At 34.0% G+C, this 25,531-nt stretch overlaps 2 protein-coding genes across 3 annotated transcripts; one reads left to right on the top strand and one right to left on the bottom strand.

Moving 5' to 3' along the window:
• Positions 1-6,266: 6,266 nt before the first annotated feature.
• LOC121238069 (protein RGF1 INDUCIBLE TRANSCRIPTION FACTOR 1-like) lies at positions 6,267-7,964 on the bottom strand. 2 transcript variants are annotated; one of them, XM_041134926.1, is made up of 4 exons: positions 7,601-7,964; positions 7,294-7,476; positions 6,957-7,175; positions 6,267-6,763 (listed from the first exon to the last, which is right to left on the bottom strand). In XM_041134926.1, exons 2-4 carry the CDS (start codon positions 7,471-7,473, stop codon positions 6,449-6,451), a joined length of 714 nt encoding a protein of 237 aa, XP_040990860.1. In that variant the 5' UTR covers positions 7,474-7,476; positions 7,601-7,964; the 3' UTR covers positions 6,267-6,448. The 2 variants fall into 2 exon arrangements, with proteins under 2 accessions (XP_040990860.1, XP_040990861.1); XM_041134927.1 differs by having other exon boundaries at positions 6,957-7,170.
• Positions 7,965-17,758: 9,794 nt separating this feature from the next.
• LOC121238195 lies at positions 17,759-18,561 on the top strand. Its single transcript, XM_041135034.1, has 3 exons — positions 17,759-17,763; positions 17,869-17,962; positions 18,046-18,561. Exons 1-3 carry the CDS (start codon positions 17,759-17,761, stop codon positions 18,559-18,561), a joined length of 615 nt encoding a protein of 204 aa, XP_040990968.1.
• The last annotated feature ends 6,970 nt before the right edge of the window (positions 18,562-25,531 follow it).

Below are 25,531 nucleotides of genomic sequence, written 5' to 3'. Positions count from 1 at the left end.
AACAAGACCAAGTGAATTTAGAACCTGAAAAATAGAGATCATAGAGATAGTTACTATCAATGACATTGACAAAATCAACTTTACTAAAGGAAGAAGGGGGTGGATGGTGGACCTCATATTTTTTCCTCATCCGATTTAATAATTTTGAAATCACCAATAACAACCAAGGCACATTCGTAGGTCTCAAATATGAAAGAGAACCCCATAAAGACTTCCTAAAGATGAGATTGCATTTAGCGTAAACAATAGAAACAATAGTAGTGATACCATTCCAATCAACAGGGAAAGCAAAATGTTGTTATGAAGATAAAATAAAATATATGGTTAAATCATTCTTTGTAGAAATCTAAACTTTACCACAATTATCCTCATTGGAAATAATTTGGGGTAAACCCAAGGTTCTTCCAATGTTGCCAACTTTGCAAACAGGAATCATAGGTTCTAAGAGAGCAATTAAGAGCAGATTACAGTACTTAATCAAATGTTTCAAGTGGCGTATGGTACCTTTGTTTGCAATACCACAAAAATTCTAAACCATAAAATAGTTCATCAATATATGATCTATGTTTTGATGTTAAGAATTACACCAGTTACACGTGTAACTCTTTCACCTTTGTTCTTGGTAGTACTTGTCACAATTTCATAATCTCAATGGGTTGCTTTCGATAAATGCTTTTATTCCTCAAGTAAAGCGATGGAGGAGTCTAAATTTAAATCATTAGCAATAATAGAGAAATAATTTAAAGGCAATATCTCATCCAACATAGGATCACTAGGATCGAATCCATAAACCTAATGCTTATTAGTCGCAACAAGATTGTGAACTTTTAGGAGAGGCACATAGCTTCAGACTGATCTGGTATAGGGTGAGTACTAACAGGTGGTTGCTCAACCTCAGAAGTTGGGTTTGCTCCTTACCATTTAAGGGAACAAGGGGATGCACAACCCCCAACTTTGGGTCAGCCTCCTTACTGGTATTGCTAGGACCCGAGACATGGATAGTAGCAAGTAAGGAAGTATTTTCCTGAGAAACCATAACATTTTCTTCTAGTTTCTTAGGAACCCATTTTCTCTTGGTGGCAACGGAAACTTGTTTAGTGCCACCTAAGTCAAATTTATGGTTTTTGATAGCCATCTTTCTACAATCTAGCAGAATATGCCTGTTACGAACTCTCTAATTTAAGTAAAGAAATCTAGTACTTCAAGGGACCAATGCCTCCAAATATACGATAAAAGCCAAATGAAATTCTTTTTGTTCATTCATTAGATAACAGGACTTTAAATACAATTCAAATAATAACTAACCAACAAACAAAGCTGGACCCACTACAATCATGTTTACCCACTACGTACAACTGGACACCACTAAACCCATAACATAAAATAACAACTTGATCTACTAAACTAAGGACTCGGTCAAAAGAAGACTAAGCAACTGGACTTCTGAAAGTAACACGTGATGGCAATTCATAGTGGTTGGATTAAATGGACGGCTCAGATAAAACTATGCGGGAGGTAACATGACAGACTCCCCCTCTTCGAGGACCTTGTCCCCAAGGGCCCCAAATTTGTTGCAGAAATCCCTAATGTTCTCCCAGGTTGCTTTTTCGTCGCCCATACCAGACCATTTCACCAAAATTTCTGTGGTAGCTCGACATCCTTGCCTCTTAAGTCTATGATTGAGTATCTTTTCTGGTTCTGGGAAGAGAGAACCATCCACGTTGACTGGTGGGAGCTTCGGCTACAGGGTAGAGGAGGATCCCAGTCTTTTCTTCAGGAAAGAAACATGGAAAACAGGGTGGATCTTGGATTCTGGTGGTAGTCGCAAGAGATAGGCAACCTTTCCAACTTTTTCTTCAATCTCAAAGGGTCCATAGAAGCGGGGTGCAAGTTTCTAGTTCCGCCGGGCAGCAGTTAAGAATTGACAGTATGGTTTTAGCCATAGATACACCCAATCACAATTTGTAAATTCCCTCTCCGTCTGATTTAAATCTGTTGATTTTTTCATCCTTTCTTGTGCTTCCCGTAGGTTGTCTTTCAAGATTTTGAGAGTGGCTTCCATGTCCTTCAACACATCTTCAACGACTTGAACCTTAGTTGTTCCTGGGGTATATTGAAGTATACGAGGAGGCTGGTAGCCGTAGACAGCTTCAATTGGTGTTGTTTTGGTTGAGGCATGCTCATTGGTATTATACCAATATTCAGCAAGAGAAAGCCATTTGCTCCATGCTTTGGGTTTGTCTTAAGTTTGTAAAATCTGCTACTGGATCATCAAAATGTGTGGGTGCAAATCGGACTTGTAATGCCTCCACAAACTCGGGCCAAGTGGTGATTGGATGGGAAGTCAATACCCACTGGTACCAAGTAAGGGCTTTACCTTCCATATGGAAGGAAACTAGCTGAATTTTCTGTGTATCAGGTGTCTTGTGGTAGGAAAAAAATTGTTTGGCTCTAAAGATCCACCCGTTGGGGTCAGACCCATCAAACTTGGGGAAATCAAGTCTCATGGTTCTGCTGTGGATCCCACTTTGGTGTTAAAAAACTGGGTTAAAATGGGTATTGGGCATTTCAGGATTTTGGCTACTACTTGAGTTGGAATGGTGAGGGTGGAACTGTTTGTGGGGTGTGGTGGCCATGGTATGGGAAAAGGGTTGTGTAGTTGTTGGCAAGATTGCCTACTTGCTTGACAAGCTCTTCTAGTAAAGTCTGTTGCCGAGTCTAGGACTCCTTCATTTCTGTATTTTCATTTTTCAGCTGTATAACAACTTCAAAAAGTTGTGAAAGTCGGGTCCCTTCTGCCATGGAACCGACCTGTCTCTAGATACCACTATTACGAACTCTCTAATTTAAGTAAAGAAATCTGGTACTTCAAGGGACCAGTGCCTCCAAATATACGATAAAAGCCAAATGGAATTCTTTTTGTTCATTCATCAGATAACAGGACTTTAAATACAATTCAAATAATAACTAACCAACAAACAAAGCCGGACCCACTACAATCATGTTTACCGACTACGTACAACTTGACACCACTAAACCCATAACATAAAATAACAACCTGATGTACTAAACTAAGGACTCGGTCAAAAGAAGACTAAGCAACTGGACTTCCAAAAGTAACACGTGATGGCAATTCACAGTGGTTGGATTAAATTGACGGCTCAGATAAAACTATGCGGGAGGTAACATGACAATGCCCTTGTAGTTTACAGTGACTACAATGGCTAGGATACCTTTTATAGTCGATTTTTTGCCAAAATTGTCATCCCAACCCCTATCCATATGGCATCTTCCTTAGTAATAGAGAGGTCCATTTCAATATAGACCCGAGCAACTGAGGGGCGTGTGTGCGTGAGAGTGATCCATGGCTAAAACTCACCAAGAGGATTAACAATGGCATTCAGATAAGATTTCACACAAAATTCAAAGAAAGTAAAGGTAATCTTACCCATACAGGAGCAATACGTGATTCTTACGTGGGGTTGAAATCCCTTGACCATTTAAATAATCTAAGCATGCCTCCCTCCGTTGAGTGCATATCTCTGTTCAGGCCTTTGCTCGATCATATGCAAATTGGAGGTTTATCAATACGTGTTGAGAATCGCTTAGGCAAAAAATAGGTAGATGCGAGAAGCTCCATTTGCTCCTAATATGTTTGTGGCTTGAATTCATTTGGGGCCTCCCTTCCGGAAATTTTGCAACCAACGCATATTGTAAAAGAGCCTCAAATCGTTGGACTTCTAGTGGTGTGAAGTATACCGTTTGGTTGCCATGTTTGATTTGTGCTTGTTTCAGAGGTAGTTCGATATCAGATATTGGGATTGAAGAGAGCTCTACCCTGTTCAAAGATCCCACAATTGCAGCGTACAATCTCAGGGTTGCAATCGATTCCTTGAGTTTTTTAGGCTCAGCCAAATTAGGTTTAGAGGAAGTAGAGATATCCATTAGCAGAAGAAATGATTGAAATAATAGCAAAGAGAGGGGGAAAAGAAGAAGAAGAAGAAGAAGAGAATAGGTCAATATATGAATCAGCAAAGGAGAAGATGGATCTTCTTGTCGTGGCGATTAGGGTTTTGAGAGGAGAAAGGGAGAGGGAAACTAGAATGGCTAACCACCTATAGAAAAAGGGCAAAACAGGAATATATTTTTCTTCAACAACAATAGTACTCTGTTATTAAATACATAAAAACAAATTAAGTCTGCAATTCACTTATAACTCCTCTTTCAATTACACAGTGATGGGAATTAAATTAACACTTGATAAAAGATGAAATGGGGGATCGAGGATATAGACATAAGAAAAATGGTATGCACTTAATTGATAAAAGAAAGCTAGAGAAAGAGTGTAAGGTTTTGTACTAGTGTTGGCCCAATTCAGTACTTTATAAATAATGGTAAAGTTTATCATTCTAGATTGAATAAGTAATCACAAGGATCTTTCTACAAAAAGGTTACTTGTTAAGATGAATTGGAGTATTGGACTAGGAAATTAACATTATTTAGAGGAAAAGTGATAGGTTAAAAAGAGATTTTACACAAGTAAAGTTCACAAACTGAGATAGTTTCTTATAGTACATTAGATTAATTATATATATATATTATTATAAAATAGATTTAATGTGTCACAATAAGTCATATCAATTTGAGAGTTTACTTTTATATAATTTTTTGTAAATCAAATATATATTCTTGATAAGGTGTCCAGGAGGGGAGTTTATTATTATAATTTTTAAATATTCTATAAATTGTGTCATACACCAGCACCATGCCAAAGAACTCACTGAAGATCCGATCGAGCGAGAGCAGAATAATCAAAAGATCGATGGCTTGATAGTCCATAAAGAGATCGATCGAGAAAATTGTTTGGATTGAAGGCTGAATATCTCAAAAAAAAATTAATAATAAAGATTTCTAAAATAATGCCAAAATTAATATCTGTAATAGTCAGTCATGGATCATGATAAGGCTGCTTAAATATTAGGTAGGTTTAGTTCAGATTGTTAGTTTAAACGTCATGTTCACTCAATTGAGATGTCTCATACATGTCTGGCTAGCGAAATTTGCGCGATTGAGAGGTCTCATGTGAGGATCAGCTCTGACGTATTTTTATATATAATGTTATAATATATTATATTAAACAGCGTAACGCGTATATACAATTAATTGACAATTCAATCTATATATAAGCACAATCACGACTAGCTGTTTGGAACTGATTTAACATTGCTAATTTGCAGAAAAGCTATCCCTGATAAAATTATTAGAATCATGATGACATGATCAGTAGTACAACTGGCAAAGAATGTTTTCTTCCAGATCATATCCTTTTTTTCTTGGATGCATTGCTAGCACGCTCTTTCTTCTTTTAATTCTTAATTAATATTAGTTATCATGATTTTTTATTTTCCTGATAATAAAGGGACTGCACATGCAATTCCTAAATGAGGACTGCAAATAAAATTTCTCAATTTTTTATATTAGAAAAACTTTAACTTACAAAAGAAATTATATATTAGAGATATTGGCGCATTTAATTAGTTCATGATCATCATGAGGAGCTACAAAAATCCATCGTTTGAGGAACAATAATGCAGTTCAATATATAGTGCATATATAATGCAGTTTAATTCACGATTACAAATATAGTACATATATAATGCAGTTCAGTTTACAGTTACAAATATCTTTTTTCTTTTACAAATATTATGTCCAAACATGTGGACTCATTAATATATATATGTATGTATATGTGTGTATATATACATATATACATTTTGATTATTCCATGGCCATTAAAGAAATGAGTGTATTATCAAAGAAATGAAGGTCCACAACTTTTGCCAATATATATAAGGTTGTATAGACTTTACTTTTATATGCCCTTTAATTCACCAGAAAAAGAGGAAAATATATATATATATATATATATATATATATATATATATATATATATATATATATATATATATATACACACACACACATAAATAGAGCTACCTAGCTAACTGATCATGATCATGAGCTGTTGTCTCCAGTTTATATATGTATAAAAAGAAAAAAGAAACCGTTCATGCATGTGGGTGTACAGTACTGTAGATAACATGATTTACATGGCCTCTTGCATATATGTCTCAAATATATATTAATTAATTAGTGGGGGCCGAGAAAGAAATATATTGCTTATATATAATTCCAAATGCCAGCCCATCCATCCCATCCCATCCCCCTGAAAGTAACCTTTTTTTTTTTTTTTTGATGGGCCCCTGAAAGTAACCTAAACCTAACCTTTTTGAGTTTTTAAAACCTCCATTAGGACAGCTTACCCTTTTGATTTAGGACGGTAAACCCATGAGATGATCGGGGCTTGTGAATTAAGATCTTGAGCCAGCTGCTAGCTGGATCGTCATGTACATGTGCAACTTGTACAGAAAGGATCATGGTTAGCTAGCTAGGGCCCTAGAGGTGCCCTTCTAGGGATGCCCTTTCTTCTTCTTCTTGAGACGACGACGTTGGATATTGTTGGAAGATTATCGTGTTGATGATGATGATGATGATCAGCAGGATGAGACATGCTGCTTCGGTACCTAATCATGTCTTGTAATTGGATCATACGGCCTTCACGCAATTCATCATGTTCTTCATCATCATCTTCCTTTACTGGGAAGAATCTTCTCGGCATTCTTTCTCCATTTCCCTTGATTTCATGATCATTTTTCATGCTTAAGTTAAAGCTCGAATCCCCCTTCTTTTTTATTCCTACAAGCTATTATTTTAAGCAACAACCAAAAAACAATTAATTAAGATTGGAAAATTGCATGGAAGATCGAAACCGGCCATAATGGACATGATTGATATGATCATCAATGATAAATAAATTGATAAAAATAGGCTATGGAATGTGAGGGAGCTAGCTGATGATCATCTAGTTCATGTTTAATTAACTTATGGAAACGAACCTTACATCCCAATGAACAAAAGCGAAAGGGATCCAACAGACTTCTTTTACATACTTCGCACAAATGAGAGCTTCCTTTACCGGTAATCTTAGGCTGAGGTCTCTCATTGAGGAAGAGAACTCTGGCACTGTTTATCACATATGTCTGAACTCCAGTTATATCCAAAACCTTCTCAATCTCCGCCACCCGAACAACATCATGATACGATGATCTCCTAATCTTAGAAAATCAAATAACATAACAAATACATGAAATCAATCATTATATATATTGTAAGGATTGGATGAGTACTGCTGAATTAATTATCATAAATCGCCAAAGAAATTACAGAACCCACTTGGATAACAAGGTGATCTTTGTGGCGTGTTGATCGGCAGTAGAAGCAGAAAGCATCGTGATTATGGCAATCAAGGCAGAACATGTTGCACTCGCTGCGAGAGGCATTTTTGTGGTTGGAGCAAACGGAGAAGAAATCCGTAGATAATAACGATTCAAGCCAGCTTGGTACCAATGTCATTGCCTGATATTATTGTTTTTGAACCAAAAAAGATTTGAGCACCATGTATATATATATATATATATATGTTAAACATTATCATAGATTAATAAAGCAATTGATATATGTTTGCATTGCTATTCATTACCTCTGTCAGCCCGGTTGAATATTACTAGGCAAATCCGCACACACAGCTACACAAACAGAGAGAGAGAGAGAGAGAGAGAGAGAGAGAGAGAGAGCAACATAAGATTCATCAACAAAACAATGGAGCGACTAAAGGACAAGCAGAGCCAAGAATGAAAAAGAAAAGAGCAAAAACTTGGAACTGTGACGGTTCAGATCAGGAAATGTTAGGTTAGGTGGATTTTGGATCGTAGGATATGTAGTGCGAGGAGGAAGGGCGTGGACTGTTTGGGGGTTACGTTTCAGTATTTTTGGTTCTTGTAGCTTAGCTAGCTCCCCTTGCGTCTCTTCGAAACGAATAAAGTTGCGTTCGGGCGGGGAAGCCTTCTATGAAAAGTGAAAACGACGTCCATGCCTAGCTACAGCTACCTGCGTACGTATGTGGGTGATCATACGTACGTTCACAGTTGCTCCACGTGGCAATAGCTCATTGGTTGCGTTCCACACATAGCCTCTGATCTTATATATATTACGAGTTATTCTACTCAATAATACTACACCACATCATACCCACGTCATACTTGATAAAAGAAAAAAAATAAAAATAGATACAAGATTGAATAGAATTTTTCATATAATATACCTTAATTCAGAATAAAAGGTCATTCATGGGTACTACGTACGTACGTAGAAGATCAGCTAAATATAAATATGACCTTAATTCTCAGATTTGCAATCCTTAGAACTAATACAAAGATCATGATCATGAAAGGTTTCACATGCATGCGACCTGGATTTCCTAATTATATATATATATATATATATGACGTATACATAATTTTATAATCGAAGCGCGCGCGCGGCTGTTTAGTTAGACCTATAAATTAGGTAGAAATAGCTAGAAAACAGTACTATGTGAACACTGATTAGCTTTCTGGACTATTCTAACTATTCGCATTGGTAGAAAACAGGATCTCCTACTCCGAACATAAGTATTTTAGGTGAAAAACAGATATTAGATATATTTATTGAGTATTTAATGTTATTTAAAATATCTATAGATGTAGCAACAAATGAGAAAAATGTTAAGTTTACAAAAGGAATTATAGATGAGTAACTTTAAAAATTGATGTGGTTTAATTTGATAAGATCTATTTTATAATAATAATAATAATAACTACTCTATAATTTGACAAATCGCATGAAATCATATCAATTTAAACGTAATTTTTGTAATTCTTTTTTGAATTAAATATTTTTGTTAAAATAATTGGCCTGACAACATTTATTACTATCTATTTAGACTTTTTATATAACATTAAATGTACAATAATATTGTAGAGCTCACTTTATATATGTTTATTTCTGTCTCATCTCAAAAATCTTAATGGTTTCATAAGCATAAATGGAAAGAGCCAGTGTTATCATTCATTAATATGACCAATCATCGCCATTAATGAATAACATATATCAATTACCACTATATGCAGCACTCTAACTTCTAGTTTTGCCCTCCTAGCTGAAATCTTCTCACATTTTAGATCGTGATCAGATCGGTCGTTCAACTTAACCACTTTTGTTTAACAAGATATGTATGAAATATATAATTTATATATATATATATATATATATATATTGTACGTACAGCTCAATATTCCACCACCAAACAAGATCCATTTAATAAAGCTAAAATAAATGTGAAAAGTAATATATATATTAATGCATGCATGCATGCTTGTATACATGGAAAAGTATAATTAATATCTTGTTGTCATTCATTACACATTATTAACGCAAAAAGATCATCTCATGGCGTCGTCTCATCATCGTATATTAGTTTAGTCATGATAAAGGATTAGCTCTACAAATGAGATGTGTCAGGCCTCATGTAGTAACATGATGAATCATCGCCAAGTTGTATATATGGCAACTGAAATGGAAACTGAAAATTACACCAGCAGACAGTTTTTCTGTGGAGAGCTTGCCCTTAAAGTCCTTCCCACCAATTTGAATCTATTCAAGAAGAAAGTGTTGGAGAATCCCAGGTGTCTAATTTGTGTAGAGGAAGAGACAGTGGCTCATGCAATTTGGAATTGTATTATTGCAACAAAAGACATTTGGGGCAATGTTCAAAAACAATTCAAAAGAGTCATATATATCTGCAAAAGGAACTTTTTGGATATTGTAGAAGAAATGCTCTGTACTTTAGGAAAAGAAGAGTCGGAGGAAGTGGTTATGGTTGCAAGGAAAATATAGCAAAGAATAGGGCTGTAAATGAACCTGTTTGTTTGATAGCCGCTTGATACTCCCTTGGTTAAACTCGAATCGACCCGACTTGTGGAAAAAAAAAAAACTCATTCGTGAAAGCAGATACCTACTTGACTCGACTAACGCTCATTAAGGTCCGCTCATTTATGCTCGAGTTGACTCGTTAGCTCGATTCGATTAAAACTTATTCATATATTAATAAATATATACATACACTTATGTATATATATACATATATGTATTAGCTAATAATATAAGCATACCACTTTTATAATTAAATATATAATATGTAATCTAATTACTTATGTCTATATAGTAAATATATTTCGTAGGTATATTTCATAATTTGTATAATAATTAGTCGATAAATTTTAATAATTTCATATATTAGTATATATGTAGGAACCATATATGAAATAGATATATGCTATTATATTAAGTGTATGGATTAATAATATATGTAGGCATATAATATACTGTTATTTTGGATAAATATCAACTAGTTAGATATTAATTATTTATAAATTTTTTAAAATTTTATAATTCAATAAAGATTCTACTTGTTAGTTGTATAAATTCAATATTAGATCTTTTATTTTTTTATTTAATTTATTAATTATTAAATCTTATTCAAAAAATAAACAATTCGAGCTCGAGCTTGAGCTCGACTTGACACGAACTCGTTTGTGGAACGAGTTCGAGCTCAAGCTCGAGTTGAGAGTTTAGCTTATCGAGTCGAGCTCGAACAAAAAATAAAAAAAAAAATCTCGAGTTCGAGTATTTTGAGTCGAGCCGAGCTCGGCAAGCCAAAGACCAACTCGGCTCGGCTTGATTACAACCCTAGCTTTCAAAATACACACTGCAAAGCTTGAAAGAAGTGCAACACCAACATGCAAGCAGACCAGAGTCAGATAGCAACATATTGCATCGATGGGAACCTCCTCCATTGAATTTTTATAAATTAAATTGGGATGTTGTTGTTGACAAGACCCAATTCAAAATTGGCATAGATATAATAGCTCGAGATTGTGAGGGAAATGTACTAGCTACAATGAGGATGAACAAAACAATTTATCCAAACCCTTTTTTGGCAGAAACTTTTGGGGCACTTCAAGCTATATTGTTTTTATTTTTTTAAATAGTCAAACCAACATTATCATTAAAAAAAGGATTACATACATTTATCAAGCCAAAGGGCATGAGAAAGAAATTCTGGAATACAATCACACTACCTCTCAATGTTTGTAACATTCCAAGCGTAACGGGCTAAGCAATGAGCCACCTTGTTACCTTCCCTATAGACATGAATAAAGAAGCAATAACCAAAACATTTTGAAATCTTGGAGATTTCTCCAAATAGCACACCAAGAATGGAATATACCATAGTGTTTTGCTTTAAAGCATCAACAATCATCAAGCAATCACTTTCCACTATTAACTGTGAGATCCCCATGCTAACACATAGCTGGAGTCCTCGAAAAATGGCTAAAAGCTCAATAGCCTCTAGTTCCTCGACTGCCTGCTCCACCATGCTAGCTGACATAATCATTTCCCCCTTTGCATCTCTTAGAATCACTCCTATACCTATTTTTTGAAAACCACAGAAGGTAGCTCCATCTATATTAAGTTTTAGGAACCCCTCAGGAGGTGGTTTACAGTGTAAGAACTGTTTAAGAGATGGTCTTGGAATTGTTTTCACTTCCTTATGGCTATTCATCAGAGCCAGCGCCGTCCCTGCTACTTGTCGAGGACTCAACCTCATCTTTTCAAATTCCATTTTATTCCTTCTATACCAAAAACCCCAAACGAGAGAGAAGAAGAGAGCCAATTTTTCTTTGTCCTGCCCCTCAACAATGTGCAGGGCAAAATCAAAAAGTTTAAAGCTTCCATTTCTATCCAGAGAAGGAAAATAGTGTTGACATACCTTCCCAAGGTGACTACAGCTAATAAGAGCATGATTAAGATCCTCAATTGGATAAGAACAAAAGCTGCAATTCCCTTTTATAGTTACCTGCTTCTTCATCAAGTTCTCCTTCGTGAGGAGACCTTCTTTATAAGCTTTCCATGCAAAAACTTTAACTTTATTAGGAACGTGTATCTTCCACAATAATTTCCACAAGGTTTGTTGTCTTGTAGCATTTGAGGATTCTGCCATGGGGCGCTTCTTCTAATCTGAGATGAATCTATAGCAACTCTTGATAGTAAATTTCCCACTTTTATCATACATCCAAGTCCACTTGTCTGCGCTAGCACCAAGGTGTATCACCACTTTTAAAATGTATGCTACCACATTTAGATTGAAGAAGGTTCTTAGTTTGTTCATGTTCCACCATCGAGTATTTTCACCAATGATGGATGCTACTAGGTCTTCTCTAGTGTCCATCCTAATAGAAACTCCTTCCTCCTCTAAAGGCTTATGACCTAGGATCCATTGATTAGTCCATAAAAGGGCAGATTGCCTATTCCCAATCCGCCATCTACATCATTCTTTCAACAATTTCTTTGCCTTCCAAAGCCCCATCCATGTGTAAGAAGGATTATGGCCCAAACCAACTTCAAAGAAAGAAGTATGTGGGAAATATCTTGCCTTGAAAAGGCTATGGAGCAAGGAGTTTATCCTGTAAGAATCTCCACCCTTACTTTGCTAGAAGAGCAAGGTTGAAGCTTCGCGACTCTTTGAAGCCCATCCCTCCCTTGATTTCCTCTCACATATTTTATTCCAACTTATCCAATGAATTCTTCTCTCATCATTTTTTTGGCCCCACCAAAAATTGGACATCAAACCTTCTAACTCAGTACAAAAGTCAATAGGAAAAAGAAAGCAATGCATAGAATAAGTTGGTATGGAGAGGAAATCAAGCTATATTGTTTGGTATTGAATTGGGGCTGAGAAATGTGGTTTTAAAGGGTGATTCTCTTCAAGTTATCAATGCAATTGCAAAACCAGAGGAACCTACATGGACTAATGCTGGAATGTTTATGAATGAAATTAAGGAGAAGATTAGGAATCTCAACAAGTGCTCTGTGCATCATGTTAGAAGAGAGTCTAATGTTGTTGCACATGTTTTGGCAAAAAATTCTTTAAGCTATATATATTCGAAGTTTTAGGTTAGTCTGATATTCGTAATGATACGCTTACAATGTTTTCTTATAACTATTTTATTATAACCTATTTTATAATCAACCATTGCAATCATGCTACTTCATTAAAAATAAATTTAATTTTACAAAACTATTATAAATATAAAAATATTATAAAATAGTTGGAAAATAATTATAAATTTAAATTCTCCTACATAAAAATCCTAGTAAAAAAGTGTCAAAGATAGTACCAATCGATAAGGGTTAGGCCTCGTTTGGTTACACATATCATGAGATGAAATGAGATGAGAAATATGTTAATAATAGTGAAATAGTTTGTGAATAGTAGTAAAATGGTTTGAGTTAAAATATTTTATGGGATTTTAAGAAATGAGAGAGAAAAAGTTAAATAAAAATATCATAAAGTTAAAATATTGTTAGAATATAATTTTTGTTTTAAGATTTGAAAATATTAGATTGTTATTTGTGTTTTGTTTGGAAGTTTGGAAAAGTTGTAATGATTAAGTAATGGCTAGATGAAAAATTTGAAATTTGAAAAGTGTTTGTATTTGAATGGTATTTAGATATTGAGATGAGATTAGATGAGATAAAATAAGTTAAGATCATCTAACGGGGCCTTATTCATAATATCGACAAATTCAAGTAAAGCTGGCAACATGGACCAGTGTAAATTAATTTTGAGATTAAAGATTCCTATTAGGGTTGAGCAAAAATTCAAAAATTCAATTTTGAATCTAGTTCCGCTCCAACTCTGACAAAACGAAGTTGGATTTTTTTTTGAAGTTTTCAGTCGAAGGTAGAGTTGGAGTCGGAGGTGTCGCTGGACTAACTCCGACTTTGCTCTCTAACTCCGACTTCGACTTTGAATCCGACTTCGACTCTGAATCCAATTTCGATATTGTACATATGTTATAAAAATATGTATTTATCTATATATTTATCATATATACTAATATAGTTATACAGTTATATAACCAAAACTTATATAGTTAAATTCAATAATATACTAGTATGAGCTAGTTATTATAAAATAATATATTTATACTATAATATAAATAGACTGATAATAATTTAGTATATGTAAACATCATAGTATTACCATCAAGCATAATCAAGTATAGAAATAAATTAAACACTAGTATTGAAATAAGTCTAGTATAATAAATTAATAACACATATACTAATATACTAAAGTATAATAACATGTAACTAGAGACTAGAGATTCTAGTATATAATTAAGTTAGAAATAAGTTAGATATTAGTATAGAAGTAAATTAGCCATAAATGATTTAGTTCTAGTTTTAAATTTTTTGAAAAAATTAAAATTTGTAAGGTCACAAAAAATTCTTTTTTAAAATTGACTAAATATGAAACTAAAAAAAAAAATCAAAATTTAAAACACAAATCAACAAGTCAGAGTCAAAATCGGAATTAGAGTTTGGATTTGAACTCCAACAAAATCGGAGTTAGACTCGGATTAGAATATAAAGTAATTCCAAAACGCCATCTATTAAGGCAGGCCCTTCATGCCCACAATAGAATCCAAAAGGAAATAAGAACGCCCACTGAAAGGCCCAAAAGCTTGGGTTTCCATACGAATAATCAACACTTCGGAGACTCTCATAATGTGAAAAAGAATTTTGGAGCTTTATGGGCCATATTTTTCGTTCGATTTTTGGGATGGGAAATGCTTATTGAACCGATGATTAACCGATAGTTTGACCGATGCTTTTTTTTTATCTTAGTGATTAAAAATATTATTAAATTTATATATTTTTTATAAAACAAAAATATTTAAAAATGTTAAAAAATATTTGAAAGAAAAAGAAAAACTGAAAATGCACTGCATCGGTTTACTATCGGTTGGGACCATTAGTCCCAATAGCATTATCCTTTTGAGATAGGCTTCAAAGGCTAAAAAACACACCAAAGGTGACCCCAATTAGCACTTAAGCATCCCCACTCTATTATTATTTTACATACTATAAAAAATTATTTGAAAGAAAAAAAAAAAAAGAAAAAGAAAAACTGAAAATGCATTGCATCGGTTCACTATCGGTTGGGACCATCAATCCCAATAGCATTATCCTTTTGAGATAGGCTTCAAAGGCTAAAAAACATACCAAGGGTGACCCCAATTAGCACTTCAGCATCCCCACTCTATTATTATTTTACATACTATAAAAAAAATATTTTAAAATGTTAAAAAAATATTTGAAAGAAAAAAAAGAAAAAAAAAATTGAAAATGCACTGCATCGGTTCACTATCGGTTGAAACCATCGGTCCTAATAGCATTATCCTTTTGAGATAGGCTTCAAAGGCTAAAAAACACACCAAAGGTGACCCCAATTAGCACTTCAGCATCCCCACTCTATTATTATTTTACATACAATTATAGATTATATAAAGTGATGCACGCTTCTTTAAAAAAAGAATAAGATTTGTTATTAAAAAATTAACTTTTTCATGTGAATTTCATATTTACTTATTTTTTTTAAAAGAAGTGCGCAGAACTTGCGCACTCTTTAACTACAAATACCATTTCTTTATTATTTATTACTTATTACATCAACTTTCTTTTTTTTTTTAAATAACAAGTTTTAAGATAGATGGATAATACCATACGACATAATAAGAGTAGAGTTGGATGGGGACATAGTATATAACATTTAGAATAATTCTATTTATAGATTGAAAAAGGCTTTGTATACTCAAAAATCTTTTAGAAGAAAATTTATAGATTGACATCACTTGATATAATACGTCAGATCAAAACAATCTTTATTATAAAGCAAGGAGATACTAAGAGCACTCCTAATGGATGTTTTATAATATATTTTTCTTTAAAATATAAAGAAACTCTCTTAAAAGTGTCCTCCAATAGATCATGTATTCCATCCTTCATTTTACATTCGCCTATAGTAAGAGCACTCCCAATGGCTCTTGTAAAATAGAGTTTTCTTCAAAATATATAGAAATGTTGTTAAAAGAGGACTCCATAAGATCTTGTATTTTACAAATATTTTACATTTTGATATAGTGATCCCGCTACATCTACTTAATCATGTTCATGCTTGTAAAATTTTTTAATTAATTTCTCTTTCCTCCTCGTCCTCGTTTCCGCATTCCTTCATATTTCTTTTATTCTCATTTCAGACCCTCTCTCTCTTTCCCACGCTTTCTTCGTTGCTTGGCTCCAAAGACAGAAGCAGAGCCTTCTTCCTTGACTACGCTCGCTACTTCCATCACCGATCATCCAGCTTCAAGCTCTGCTCTCATTGTTGATGTAAACATTGGAATCTCTCTCTCTGTCTCTCACTCTCTCCAAAATGCATGAAAGCTTGAATTTTTTCTTCTTAGAATATGGGTGTAGGAGTTTGCGTGGGTACTATACCAATTCACAGAATATATGGGTGAAATATGTTTGCTTTCTTGGAATCTCTCTCTCTCCCTCTCTCTCTCTCTCTCTCTCTCTCATCTCCAAAATGCAGGAAAGCACGAATTTTTTCTTCTCAGTCTGTTCTCTCAACGATTTGGTTTCATTGCCTTTTCTCAAGGTATGACTCTTGCTATACGAGTACGAGTAACACGAAAAAACTTCTTCAGATGCAAAAAAAATTGTTTCTTTCCCTTGCTATTAATATCATTGATTGTATCCTCAACATTTGATTGATTTTCTGCCATCTCACAGCCCACTACCACCTTAAGAAATGAAAAAGAACAACAAGCTCTGACTCCCCTGCAAGAAAAACCATAAAAGTCATGTATAAAAAAAGATTTCATCTTGATCCCTAATGTTCTAAACAACTACTAACTTACACGATTGGAATAGACAAAATCAAATGATCTAAAAAGATACAAAATATTAAATCAAAACTAAATATGTCAGTTGATGTGGTTTTGAAAATGTTGTTTTACATGGAGAAAAGCACAATTGTATATAATCAGTAGATCAATACTTCAACTCTTCCCCTCCTATCTTTGGGAAGGAAATCATGTACATTTTGCAATTACTACTAGCAACCTCTTTTTGCTTTTGCCTTTGGGACGTTTGCTTGCTTGCTTTTATAGCTTATATCTGCTTGCTTCTTACTTAGTTTTGGTTACAACTCGTGGTTCCTGCCCTCCCAACTTCATTAACCCTACACAAACCAGCAGGGTTACAATTCCCACATTGCATTACCTCCCCCAATGTATATGTATCATGTATATATATACATACATACATAGATTGCAGCCCCCTTTTGGGTTGCAAGTTGAATATTTCATTTGGGTTTGCTGAGGACCATAAATTACAGCCCCATTTTGGGTTTGTTGAGGACCATAAATTGATGCTATTTATGGATTATTTTCTAAAAATTTTTTTCTGATGTTTAGCATGTTCATCTACTATATTATTTGTTAGTTTAGCCTGCTATATATTTTAGTTTAGCATGTTCATCTATTCTGAAATTTGTCTGAGTTTTTATCAAAACAAGTGGTACTTATCAAAATTTAGAATTTCACAAACATGAATATTGAGTTTGATTGAGTTCCATGATCCCATTTTTTTTTCTTTTTCTTTTTTCCTTTGAAGGATGGATTCACAATTCCATGGAGTTCATTCATTCACTACCCTCTTACAGGAGGGGAAGAAAGCTACAATGACTACCTCCTCACATCTTTGAATGACTTAGAATCCCAAGTTACTCCACCCAACCCAAAACAATAGACTGCTATAAAAACTAAATCTAGACAAAGAAACTTTAGTCCATAAGAGGACAATTTACTAGTGTCAGCTTGGCTTAATATTAGTTTGGACACAATCAATGAGGTTGATCAATCTAAACATTCATTTTGGGCTATAGTTCATGAATATTATGAGAAAAACAAAAAAACCCACATCTTGTGAACGTAGTTCCAGCTCTTTCACAAATAGATGGTCTACCATTCAACATGCTACAAATAAGTTTTGTGGGGCCTTAGCTCAAATTGAAGGAAGGTCTCCAAGTGGGATTATTGAGCAAGATAAGGTACACAAATAATATCATTTTATTTCATTGTTTATAGGACATTGTATTAGATATATTTCACATCTCATTTACTGATTTTTCAGATTGAGAAAGCAAAGGAGCTCTATCGAAGTAACCAGTCCGCAATATTCAACTTCCTTCATTGTTGGACTATTCTAAGGCACCATCCAAAATGGAAACAAACTGTGGCTAAGGGTAGCAGTGTGAAAACTAAGAGAAGATCAGTAACCCCAGATGGTCATGTGCCAGATTTTACATTCCTAAATGAAGACACCATATCTCCATCTATAGATGTGAATCTAGAGAGACCCATTGGAAAGAAGGCTGAGAAGAAGCGAAAGAGGCAAGATAATACCTCTTCCAATCTTGCTGATTTGGTGACTGAAATGAGAGAGGAGAAGAAGAGAGCAAATGCTGAGAAGGGAAAAGAGAGGAAAGAGCTTATCCACCTTACAAAAGAGAGGCTTGATTTGGATCAACGGAGAGAAGAGAATGAACTTATGAGGATGGATACCTCAAGTTTACCTCCAATGCAGCAAGAGTATTTCCATAACCTCCAATTGAAAATACTTGAGAAGCAAAGGTCTAGAAAGCCATGACTGGATGGTGTATAGACTATTGTTTTGGGTTTTTTGAAAGATAACAATGCAGTCACTTTTGGGAATGCTCATTTGTTAGTTTTTTGTATAGAACATTGTACAAACCTCAAGCCACAAATTCAGCCATATTTGGAAATTCTAATTTGATAGCTTTTTGTATAGAACTATGCACAAACTTGAAGCCACAATGAAGCCAGTGGATAGTCCATATTTTATTTTGTATAGAACACAATAAAATTTGCACACTAAACTGTCTTATTAGTCTAATGTGTTATTTGTTGGGGGAATTATGATGGCGGCACACTAAAGTGTTTGTTGTGAATGGTTTGAGAGTATTATGTAAATGAATGAGCATGAATGAGTATTATGTGAATGAATATATTTGCTATAGAGTTTATTATATGAATGAGCATGAATGAGTATTGATGGTGGCACACTTTATTATAGAGTTTGCTTTAATCACTATGATTTCTTTTAGAATGGTCATTGTTTATTAGATAGTACCAGATATTTGAAATAGACGAGGTGATTTCCTTTATAGGCTATCTTAAAATATTTTACTTTTCATTCTATTTCTCTTCAGATTTAGGAAGATTAATCGGATGTTCTAATTGTAGAGTATTATGTTGCCAATTCAGGTTGCACTGCAAACTTGTTGTCTTAGTTGCACATAATTTTTACTTGTTCCCGTAACAATGTGTTGGGTATAACTAGTGTCAATATTGCAACAAGAAATGCAGAAAATAAATACTCCGTTTCATGGTGGCCTGGAGGCACTTTAGTGTTTATGTACATGTTGCTTTCAATTCCCAAAAAGCATGCATTGTTCTAAAATTAGAAGCATTTTCTATATAGACTACTCATGGAGATACCTACCATTAAAAAATTGGGAAATTTTGGATAAAACCAATGGCAGCAAGACATGATTAGTTTAATTTCAAATGTACTTTAGCTAGATCGGTCTGGCTTAGATGCATTCTAACCTACAAGTTTCATAGCAATTACCCAGTCATATGAAGAAGAGGATAGACCGAGTTTCTTTCAAACAAAAATTGCAAAACAAGACATTTATATTAGGCTTAACATAATGAAATTAAAGAAATTAAGGTTACATCTTGTACAAAACAAGAATATAACATTAGGCTAAACATAGTGAAATATAAAATACAAGTACTTAAGATTGGCTATATATTTCCCATAAATGTTCGATAAGATCCAATTGGAGTTGAGAATGAAGTCCTCGACCTCGAATGTGATGATGACATTGAATGAAGTTTACAAATTCATTTATATGCTCATGGGACACTGGCTCTTTTGATATTTCATCGCTTTGTTCGTAAACAAAGTCTTCTACTCGAAGAAAAGTATGCCACTCATCTTCTACGATCATATTATGCAAGATTATGCATGCCATCATAATCTCCTTTAGCGTTTGTCAATCATAAAATCTTGCAGGTCCACGTACAATTGCAAATCGAGCTTGAAGCACTCCAAAAGCCCGTTCTACATCTTTTCTTACCGATTCTTGAGCTGCAGCAAAATGTTTTGTTTTTATAGCCATGTGGAGCATGAATTGTTTTGACAAACGTCGACCACAAAGGATATATACCATCATCAAGATAATATCTCATTGAGTAGTCATTTTCATTTATTGAGTAGTTGACCTTCGGAGAACATCCTTCAGCAAGCTCTCTAAAAACAGAAGAGTGTTCTAGGATATTAATATCATTATGAGAGCCTAGTAATCCAAAAAATGCATGCCATATCCAGAGGTCGTATGATGCTATGGCTTCTAAAATTATCGTTGGTTCATGAATGTGACCACAATACATTCCTTTCCATGCACTTGGACAATTTTTCCATTTCTAATGCATGCAATCAATACTTCCTAACATCCCAGGAAACCCACAACTTTCTCCAACTGCGAGCAATCTAGCAATATCGTTGTTGTTTGGTGATCTTAAGTATTCGTTGGAGAATATGCTAATGACAGCCTTAACAAATTTCTTCAAACACTTGGTTGCTGTATTTTCTGCAATTCTTAAGTATTCGTCCACAAAATCACCAGATACTCCATAAGCTAATATTCTCATCGTAGCAGTTATTTTTTGAAGGAAGGAATGCCCAAGTCTTCTAGCAGCATCTCTTCTTTGGATGAAATATGGATCGTATGCTTCGACTTCAACTTGAATACGTAAGAAAATATGACGTTGCATTCAGAACCTCCTACGGAATAGATTTGGAGGATATATGGGTAATTCAGCAAAATAATCTTGGAAAAGACGTTGGTGGCCTTCAAGCGAATTTCTTCGAATGAATATACAGCGCGGAATAGAATTACGACGAGATGTCGAGCCTCTTTCATTACCCAAACGTTCTGCTTCTATAGCAAGAGCTAAATTTAATTCGAACTCCTCGTCAGATGAGAAAGAGTCAAATACCTCAAAGACGGGATCCATAAGAACTATATACAAAGAAGAACAAAAAGAATTTTGTAAAGAAATAGAAATGAAGATGTTGGTGAAACTTTATGAAAAAATGGTATTATTTATAGTTGAAGTTTTGAGAAAATCGAAGGAATATTCTTAGTATATACTAGAGAATATACTAAGAATATTCATTCACAATTATTGAAAATGAATATTCACTAAATATACCGAAGAATATCTTAGGAATATTATTTCACAATTATCGAAAATGAATATTCGCAGAATATACCGAGAAATATCTTAAGAATATTTTTTTATAATTATCGAGAATGGATATTCTCATAATATACTTTGAGAATTATATAATCTCCTATTTTTATTTTTTGAATTAATTTATATTTTGGTTTAGCTTATAAATTTGGATTAATTTAAAATAGAACATAATTATATTACATTGTATATGGGGAGATATTGCAAATATCAAAAGACATGAGGACATTATTGATAGTTAGAGAAAATATTTGAAATGAATAAAAAATATTAAAAAATATAATATTTAAATGACATGAAGAAAAAATAGATAACCTGATGCATGGTATATTGTAAAAGTCAGTATGTAAAATAGAAAAAGTGAATTTTGGTGATGCATTTTAAAGGATAGGGTGAAAAAGCCATTGTGAGTGCTCTAACATGCTAGATGTGGAGGGAACTATTCATCAATGTAAACATTTTAAATTAGTTTCTCTCTCTTACTGTTTGATTTTCTCAATTTCTTCAAAAATTATTTATTTTCATTTCAGATCCTCTCTCTCATTCTCACACTTCTTTGATGGGAGCCAAAGACAAAACCTAAAACTGAATTAATCTCTCATTGAGAATAACTTCAGATCGAAGACTCCTTATAAAGTGAGAATATCGGAGACCAGCTCGCTGACACGTAAGCGAGCACATAACCAAATTATACCCCACATAAATAGGAGATCAAACTTTTTTCCCTCACTCTCTCTGCCTCTCGATTCTCCCCTCCCCTCCCCCTCTCTCTTTGATCTCTCACTCTCTCTGTCGAAAGAGAAAAACTATGCTCCCTCTCTCTCTTTTCTCTCACTCGATCCGAAAGACAAAACTACATCCGAAAGCCACCATGCCCAAAACTCTACTCCCTCTCTCTCTACTCTCTCACTCGATCCAAAAGACAATACCTCCATCTCCGTCTCTCACTTCCCTCCGTCTCCATCTCCAAAAGAAAAAACTACATCTGAAAGCCACCAAGCCCTCATTGCCTCTCATCGAAGCCACCCAGATTCTCAAGAAATTGAAACCCAAACTTTGGGTCACGCTGGTTCTCTCAATCCGAAAACAAAACTCCATCTCTGTCTCTCACCTTCTCTCTCGTGACCGAACCTTTGGATTTCGTGACCTAACTCAGATTCGAGGTAATTATATTTTGGATTTCGTTGTTCATGTTTTCTTCTCCTGACAGTATATTAGGAGTGTATTTCTCATAATTTTATTTTTCAGAAATCCCTAATTTTCGAAAGTTTAATTTTGTAGGGTTTTTTCATTGCTTGCTTGAAAAAACTTCAAAACCCTAACCCTCTCTCGACTCCACCGATGAATGAAGATACGTATTTGGATAGAAATCTAAGTTGTATAGAACCCCTACTATCCAGTGAAAATGCAGCTAAGCAAATCTTGTGAAACCTATTGCAAGATAGAATCGTGGAGTACAGAGCGTATTATCTCGTCCTTCTTGCTAATTGATACAAGCTAACGCTAACTGACATGTTCATTGAGCTATATATATATATATATACATATATATATATATATATAATTAAGCTATTCTTGGAAGTACTACTCATCAAGTGAGAAAGTTAAAACCTTGGTTCTTTTAGGATTAGGTGAATTTTAGTTTAATTCAAACCCTTACAAGATTGTTATACTAACTAACAAGGATTGTCAATCTTATTCCTTCTGTAAAGTGTAATTTTTTTTATTAGCGCAAATATATATATATATATATATATATATATATATATATATAGTGTGTGTGTTAAATTCTTGTTTCTTATGTTTTATTTTTCTTCTCCGTTGTAAAATATTACCTGTGTGTGTATGCTAGGAATTCTAACATCTAGCTATAAATAGTCTGAATCATTGTAATCTAGGAAAATTGGATTGCATTGTGATAATCTTGTATTGCTTCTTGTTTTTTCCTTTTGTATTTTTTTAGGTATTAGAGTTTTGTGGGATGCAATACGAGCTTGAGATTTTGTATGTAATATAAGCACTACATTTGCCCAAATCTCAAACATGATTTGTTATTATGCATGAGATACTCTTTATTATCTTTGAAACAAAAGACACAAGTGGATTTGAGATTAACAACTTTCTTCATGCGCCACTATATTCGCCACTATATTCTAGATGAGATACTACATTTGCCACATTTACTTTATTAATACAAAATAGTATTAATGTTTGGACTAAAAACAACTTATCAAAAGTTGTAAAAATGGCTAGTTTCCACATGACGCTTTCTTGCTCTTGTTTAATTTTCAACTAACTGTTTTTTGAGCTCACTGTTCTTGCCTCTCAAGTTTAACAGCGGTGCTAGTTCAAGTTCTTGGACTTCAGGAAGAATGGATGAAGCTTGTTTGGAGAGACCACTTTGTCACTATGAGATTCTATCAAAGCTAAGGATTTTTGCAAAAGATACTAGTTTTGGCAGAAGGTTTTTCAATTGTCCAAAGTATAAGATGGACAAACAATGGGGACTTTTTCAATGGCTTGATTTTGAAATGGAACAAAACAGTTGTTGCAAAATGACATTGGAGTTAGCTCAAAGAATGAACGACAAGATATATCAAGAATGTAGGTTCGCTGAAGAAGCAAAATTCAAAGTTATAGAAAAGAAGTACAAGGAAATATTACAAGTTTTATTATTGTCATGGTTTTATATTGTTTTGCTTTGTGCTGTAATTGCTTTAACTTTTGAACGATAATCATGTACTAAGGACAGTTGGTTTAGTGTACTTCTTATTAGAGATGTATTAAAATATGATAATCAATTAAAATCTTCAATATCATGGATTCATATTGAGCCAGGCCATATCTTAATTAATATTTCTGCATTTCTTAGAGAGTACAACTCTACCTCATGCAGCCTTACGATATTAGGATGCCTAACAATACTCATTATCGATATCTCTCTTTTAGTCTGAAACCCAGTTCAAGAAAAGGTTAGCAATATGCTGAATGGCTGAAGAAGATTGACATATGGGATCCAGATAGTTGGAAGAAAGGTTTTGTTTAGTTCAATAAAGGTCTTGAATCAAATCTTACAACAATTTTAACCATTGTTTAGCATTCTCGTGCCCATCACCAATGACAATGTGTAAAAGCACCAAAGGGCACTCAGTTCAACTCAAGAAAGTCTATAAATGCCAACAAAAAATCAAGAATTAAATCATCAGGAATAATTTTCTTACTTGATTTCTTGGTCCCAAACATCCTAGAAACATTAAAAACTATCAAATAAGTTTTGGCATGACTTCAACTCAAGAAAGTCTATAAATGCCAAACATCCTAGAAACATTAAAAAAACTGAAACATTGAAAAATATCAAATAAGGCTTTGGCATTTCTTGATATAGTTGCTAAGCAAAAAACTTAAACAAATTCAGACAAAACAAGATATTATTGGCGAATTGATGTGTAAGTCCAATAACAATAGCACTGGCCAAAGACGCCACCACCAGTGGTTGAATTTCCAGAGGAATGAGGCTGGTGAATCAATGAATTTCCATAGGCTGTAACATTAAAAAAAAATCAATTTTGCCAATAAGAGTACCATACAAAGAAGTTGCACGCCCAAGTTAAACACCAACCTCATGTTTCTTGTTCAAGATCCACCCTTTGTAATATGTTGTCATTTATACTTTCAACATCCCTACATGAAAGACAAAAAAAGTATAAAAATGAAGTTATTAAATTAAAACACAAGGAAAAAATGATCTTTGTACTATACCCCAATGAAAGACAGTTGTTCTTGGTATGACCCTCAATCTTACAAATGCTACAACGTCTTTTCTTCACTGATGCAGTCTCTCTCGAGTTCTTTGCTCTCAAAGATTTTGGTTTTCCTTTCGTTGGCACCAGTTGAGGATCTTGTAAAGTTTGTGAGAAATTTGATATTACTTGTGATCTTAACACAAGGTATTCATTACGTGACATGTCTCCACCTTCTAAATTTTGTTCTTCAATAGTATCCATCAAAAGCAACTCCTTGTATACCTTGTCCAATGCAAGAGAAAGGTGGTCTATTTTAAACCTTGATTGTGAGCCAAGTCCTGCAATGTCATAAAACTGCATCATCAAATGGTTTTTTTGCATTATCAGATTTTCTTGTGTCGAAAGGTGGCCCTCAAAATTTGGTATTTCACAAATAGCTTAACTCTTAGCGTTGATAGTCCATCTTTCAAGAATATAGTGATGTGGCAAACAATTTAAGTTTGATTTCTTCATGAAGACACATAGGAT

The sequence above is a fragment of the Juglans microcarpa x Juglans regia genome, chromosome 7D (assembly GCF_004785595.1).
Source record: "Juglans microcarpa x Juglans regia isolate MS1-56 chromosome 7D, Jm3101_v1.0, whole genome shotgun sequence".
Taxonomy (NCBI): domain Eukaryota; kingdom Viridiplantae; phylum Streptophyta; class Magnoliopsida; order Fagales; family Juglandaceae; genus Juglans; species Juglans microcarpa x Juglans regia.
The sequence above is the reverse complement of the archived record's forward strand: the minus strand, read 5'-3'. Positions and strand labels throughout refer to the sequence as shown.

Bases quoted from the DNA above. Each gene is read 5' to 3' on its own strand.
- LOC121238069 (XM_041134926.1), bottom strand. From the start codon at position 7,473: ATGACATTGGTACCAAGCTGGCTTGAATCGTTATTATCTACGGATTTC. The intron at 7,176-7,293 runs GTGGGTTCTGTA...TGATTTTCTAAG, and splicing joins AAGATCACCTTGTTATCCAA to ATTAGGAGATCATCGTATCA. The intron at 6,764-6,956 runs GTTCGTTTCCAT...TTAAAATAATAG, and splicing joins TTTGTTCATTGGGATGTAAG to CTTGTAGGAATAAAAAAGAA.
- LOC121238195 (XM_041135034.1), top strand. The intron at 17,963-18,045 runs GTACACAAATAA...CTGATTTTTCAG, and splicing joins GGATTATTGAGCAAGATAAG to ATTGAGAAAGCAAAGGAGCT.